Raw genomic sequence first — 6000 nt, forward strand, 5'->3', positions numbered from 1 at the left:
GTTAGCCCTTTCTCAGTTTTATGTTTTCAGGAGACGTGGGTACAAACCCCGGTACATCTTTTGGGTTTTCAAACCTTCCATTCACCGGCGTCAGAAAGTAAGCAAGGAAGACATATGGGGGGGTTGTGTATATATGTTAATGTAGTTGGGGGTTTTAGGGTTCGGAAATATTTCCTCAGGGAGTATTATCAAATAATTGCCATTCAAATGAGCATATCACTGAACCTGTTAATAATCAATATTTACAATAACATGTCATTACAGGGTCTGGAGAGAGCATTAAATGAATTGTCTAACACTGTTGAGTCCATTAAAGAGCAGTATGGGGGTGAATGGGTTATTGCTTTTGTGGGTGATTTAAATTGTTACCCCTGTCAACTTGCTTCTAGGGGACTTTGTGAGTTTTCCTCCACCCCTGAAAATAAAACTGATGATACCCCAAATCACTTTATGCACTCTAAAACAGGGGAGGTATTAAATAACCTCTTAGTACATTTTAATTTAGCCTTTTCAAATGACTTATGTTCCCCACTGAAACCCTTCAAACCTTCCTTTCATGGAAGAGGTACAGATTCCACCATCGATTTTGTACTTTTTTCCAAAACATATGCTTCCCTGATATCCTCTTGGGATACGCTTGACCACTTATATGGTGACCATTACCCCTTAGCTCTTTCTATCCTTCTACCATCTTCTACTACTCGCAATTATTCTCATCCCATAACTTATGAGCAACCAATCACAGTAGGGGCGACAAATGGCTATACCCTAAAATGGGAAAAAATGGATCCCGCAAGCCTCCTTAAGAATCTCCTACAGTTGAGGTGGGACGAGGTGCACGTTTGTCTATCCCCGACTGAACACCCCCAAAAAATTCTTCTAGCGTTTTTAAAAATTCAAGAAAGCCTAAAAAACCTACTTACTCGTCAGTTCAAGCCAGGTCAATTTACTCCAAAAGGATGGTTTGACAAAGATTGCACGCGAGCTTTAAAAATTCTGAAGAAAGCCTTACAATCTATACCGAAGTCACCATCGGAGATTCGTCAGGCTAGATCTCGGTACCACCTTCCCATAAAGAACAGGAAAAAATCTTTGAAAGCGGAAGCTTGGCAGACACTGCTGTCAACTAGTGAAAGCCGTGACTCCTCAGCTTTTTGGAAATTTGTTAAAACCCCACTTCCGTGGGTCAAAATGCCCGAGAGGAGGTTAGATCAGGCAATTGATGGAGAAACTTGGGCTGCATATTTCCAACAGCTGTGCAGCAAATCTAGTCTTTCTGATATATCTCTACCAGATCCTACCCCTTCTTTCAATACTACCACAATGGGCCTGAGAGAGGGATCTCCTAATATTGTTTTTCTGTGTGAGGAGGTTACTCTCGCCATTAGAGAGAGCCCTTCTGGCAAGGCCCCCGGCCCGGACGCCATTCCAGTGGATGTCTTCAAGGCCGAAATAGACTTCTGGGCCCCGTTATTAACTTCTGCCTTGAACTGCGCAAATTCTTATGGTCAAATTCCAACTTGGACAGAGGCCATTGTGGTACCCATATATAAAAAAGGAGATAGGCAGGTACCCTCCTGTTACCGTCCTATCTCCTTGCTTGATGCGCTAATGAAAGTTGCGGGACGCATCATCTTAAAACGCATTCGAAGTTGGACAGAGGAGGCGGATCTACTTTCTAGATTTCAGTATGGCTTCCGAACTGGTAGGGGCACAGTCGAACAGAGCTTGAATCTATACTTCCTAATGTCTAAATACGTGGAGGCAAAAAAAGGTAACCTCTTTGTTACATTTATAGATTTGAGCTCTGCGTTCGACTGTGTCGATCATGACCAGTTATGGAGTGTTCTTAAGCAACTGGGGCTGAACTCATCCATTCTTAATTTTATCATGGACTTGTATAGAGATGCGGGGGCAAGGGTGTGGTACGGACAGAGAGGGGAATGTTCCCCTAGATTCACCATTGCTAGAGGTGTGAGGCAGGGGTGCACATTAGCCCCCCTGCTCTTTTCCCTTTACATAAACGCTGTTGGTGACTATATGCGGATGGTTGAATGTGACGACCCTAAGGTGGAGGGGCATGCCGTCCCAATCTTGTTATATGCCGATGATGCGGCTATACTGTCGCAAACAAGGTTGGGGCTGCAACGAAATTTACCCACTTTATGCAAGAAAAACGTCTGAAAGTAAATATCGGTAAGACCTTTTCCCTGGCTTGCAGTAAGGGTACCAAGAAAACCCAATGTCCGATATTTATTGAAGGACAAAAAATAGATACCGTAGAACAATTCCCTTATTTGGGTATCTATTTCCATAGAAAGGTGACCTGGCAGTCTGCTGTAAAAGCCAGGCGCTTGCTTTTACTAGAGCGAACGGGGTTTTGAGAGACTTTGCTAGCAAAATAGGGGGGAGACCTGTCAAGCAGCTTATTTCCATCTATAAGGCAAAATGTGTAGCAACGGCAATCTACGGGGCTGGACTCTGGGGAATTGATACTATAACATCTATTCAGAAAGTTGAAAACCGGTATACACCCGTTACAACGGATCTTTTACTCCGCAGACCCATTACAACGCGACCATTACTCCGCATACCATTACAACGCATTGCGCTGGGGGGCGCTCTAGGATTGGGAATAAGTATAATTTACTATCCAACACCTTCCCTAGGGTCCACGGGGACTGGAGTTAGAATAGTAAATTATACTTACCACTATCCAGCGCCCCAAGGCGCTATGCGTTGTAACGGTATGCGGTGTAAAAGTCGCGTTGTAATGGTCTGCGGAGTAAAAGTATGCGTTATAACGTCATACATCCCTACCATTTATATCTGACGTAATTAAGACTGAGCCCTTTCTCTTATAGCACAAGATTTGGAACACCACAGAGACAGCTTTTAACCGAGAAATAATTGTTGACAGCCAAAAACTAGATGGGGCTAATCATATAAAATGGTTGTCATATGTTAAAAGGTTTTGCTTTGAAATTGGTCGCCCAGAGTTTTTCACTGATCCTCTGAGCCTGAAGCATATTACCCGGAAAGCTCTGAGAAAGCTCCTAATGGATCATCTAGAGGCAAAAAGATGGGTTCTTCAAAAATCTCATAAAACTGTCCTGGATTTCCAGAGGATCACCTTGTCCCAGGGTCTACAATTATACCTTTTTTCAGACATCACCTGCTTCTCAAGAATGCTTCTCTCTAACTCAGATTAGGCTCCTTTTTTCGACTTATTACTTTTCCCTCCTGCAATGACTGGTCCCGAAACTTGCCCCCTTGCCCATGCGATGACATTTCACCCCAATCCAATATTCATTTTATATTGTTTTGTAAATATTATCTAGTCCCCAGAAAATCCTTATTGAGACCCTTATTGAAGACTTGGGGTCTGCGGTCCTGTAAAGAAGCTTTTGACCGATTACAACAACTGGAGAATACGGACGTGATAATTATTATGGAAATTTTTTTGAAATTGCTGCTAAAATTTAGAAAATCATTAACTTAGGAATTTGTTACGATGGGACATATGGATTTGCATAAATATTTATTGTATTTTATTGTTTTTATGGAAAATGTAACTTTCCTGTGCCTTGAAACTCACGCTTCTTTTATGGATTCACATGTAATGTATGCTTTTATGATTTCCTTGTGATAATCGAATAAAGCTTATTTGAATTTGAATTTGAATTTACATTACATTACATTAATTCGAAGAAAAGACTTGATTGCTGTATGGAAAATGGAGCATGGAATATTGTTTTACCTTAATATTGTGGACAAAATGTCTCGTTCGATATTATCTTTGTGTCCTGACCTGTCAATATTACCTTTGTGCCCTTACATGTCAATATTATATTTGTGTCTTACTTGCCAAAATTATATTTGTGTCCTTACCTGTCGATATTATCTTTGTATCCTTACTTGTCCGTATTATCTTTGTGCCATTACCTTCGATATTTTCTTTGTGCTCTTGCCTGTCAATATTATTTTTCTGCTCTTACCTGTCGATATTTTTGTCCTTGACATTGCGGATACTGTAGTTATGTAGGACGAAGTTCCAGGCTGAATATTCCGACCCACAGTAATGAATGTTCATTTGTAAGTGAGTCTGTTACTATAATATCTCATGTGCTCAGCATATCCAGTGTGTAAACCCATCACCACATTTTGTGCAACTCTGCACTTTTAACAAATAAATCAATATTTATCAATCATACAGTGTCAGCAACAATCCACCCTATCAGTCAGTAGGTTGAATTTAACGAGGACTTCTGACCTGGTCCTCCACTGGAGTTTGCCTCTGTGGCCACTAGTAGCCACACGATCATTCCTTTCTGATGTCACGGGACATCGGTTTGATAATTGGGCCATACACTGCCATTCTCTGTTTCAAACTGATTCTCGTGTTTGTATTTCCTCTGCAGGCGGCAACAGGAGGCGTGGGACTCCCTGTGGCAGTGCAGTGTGTGGCTCTCACCTGGCAGGATGAACTGTGCCTTCGCTTCATGAAGGAGGTTGAGCACGTGACGCACATGAGCAAAATGAAGTTCTAGGTTTTACAGGAGGAAGAATTACGGCTGATAATACTGAAGGAAACTGTCATTGGAAAAACGTGAACGTCCTTGTGGGTTGTTATGGCGGATATCTCACTAGAAAGATGCAAACCTCTTTATTTCACTGAAGTTGCATTTGCAGCAACAAATTACGTACATTGGTGAAGTGCACTGTATATTGTGTGAGAAAAGTTTCTGCGAGTTATAGTGGAGACCCTGTGAAACAGAATCTCATGAGTCATGAACTTGATTTAGTAGCGGCTTAAATCCGGATTGCACGTCAGTGTATGATATCGACACCAAATGTCTACATGCTGCTATATCATCATCACATGTTAGATTGCTATGTCCCAGGCACGTGCCAGTGTATTATATCCCCACCAAATGTCACTGTGTTGTACCTCCTTCAAATCAGTGCCGTATATGACTATGGCATGTCAATGTATTCCCACCACGTGGCAACGTGTTATATCACAATCACGTCAGTGTGTTATAGTCACATCTGATGTCAATGTATCACACACCTATTATATATATATCAATGTAATTACTTATCGAATCTCAATTTGTTTAATCCGCATCACATGCCAATGTGTTATGGCCACTTCTCGCACATATCAATGTGTTCTGTCCCCATGAGGTGTAAGCATAGCATTCCACATCACACGTCAATAGATTACTACACTATTTCCATAGCACGCATCAATGTGTTATATCCCTATCATATGTTAGGGAGAGGTTCCATTACAGTTTCAAACAGTGATTGTTCTGCCAAAATCAACATCATTCGTCAGTATACTGATAGTTTTGGATATAATCTGCTATTGCCTTTCTCATATACACACAGACTTTTTCTGTACAATAGAAGGGCGTAGGGGGCAGAGGCTGTTCCCTATTATTTTAATCTGCCTAATTTCTCACGAGGAGGAACAGTGGGTCTTCTGCATAATAAATGCTAATTTTAAAACATGACACATATACAACAAACTCTAATTGCTGATATATTTTAGTTACAATATTTCTTAATTACCCACATTTGCATGTCTTTGACTGCTCTACTGTTATTGCTGTCTTTGACTAAGATATTTCAGGGTATATCTCCTTGTAATTGTTGTGATTCTAAATACATGATTAGTAAAAAAAAAATGTAAACATGATAATACTTTTGCCTATCGAATGAATAAAATTATATTAGTAAATTGCAATTATGTGTTATCCTTGTATACTGATGTGCGCTCTGGAATAAAAGCTTGACAGGTTGACAGAACTGTAAGAAGCTCAAAAGAGTATGAAAGTTCCCTCGCATTTTGCAGCACTTGAAACCATCCTCAGCACAACAAAAAGGTGACCAAGGGCCATATGTATCAAGAAACTATTTTGCGATTCCTAAATAGCGAATTTTAAGGAATCGCTATTTAGGAATTGCAAAATGGTATGTATGAAAAAAATC

At 40.6% G+C, this 6000-nt stretch overlaps 1 protein-coding gene across 1 annotated transcript in view; it reads left to right on the forward strand.

Annotated features, from left to right (window-relative positions):
* LOC144800466 (vitamin D3 hydroxylase-associated protein-like) overlaps positions 1 to 5755 on the forward strand; it is a 504232-nt gene extending 498477 nt beyond the window's left edge. Inside the window, exon 15 of the mRNA XM_078671682.1 lies at positions 4422 to 5755. Within this exon, the coding sequence (XP_078527808.1) occupies positions 4422 to 4550 (129 nt within the window). The 3' untranslated portion in view covers positions 4551 to 5755. The remainder of the gene's footprint in view (positions 1 to 4421) is intronic.
* Positions 5756 to 6000: the final 245 nt, after the last annotated feature.

Source organism: Lissotriton helveticus, chromosome 1_2, assembly GCF_964261635.1.
Source record: "Lissotriton helveticus chromosome 1_2, aLisHel1.1, whole genome shotgun sequence".
Classification (NCBI taxonomy): domain Eukaryota; kingdom Metazoa; phylum Chordata; class Amphibia; order Caudata; family Salamandridae; genus Lissotriton; species Lissotriton helveticus.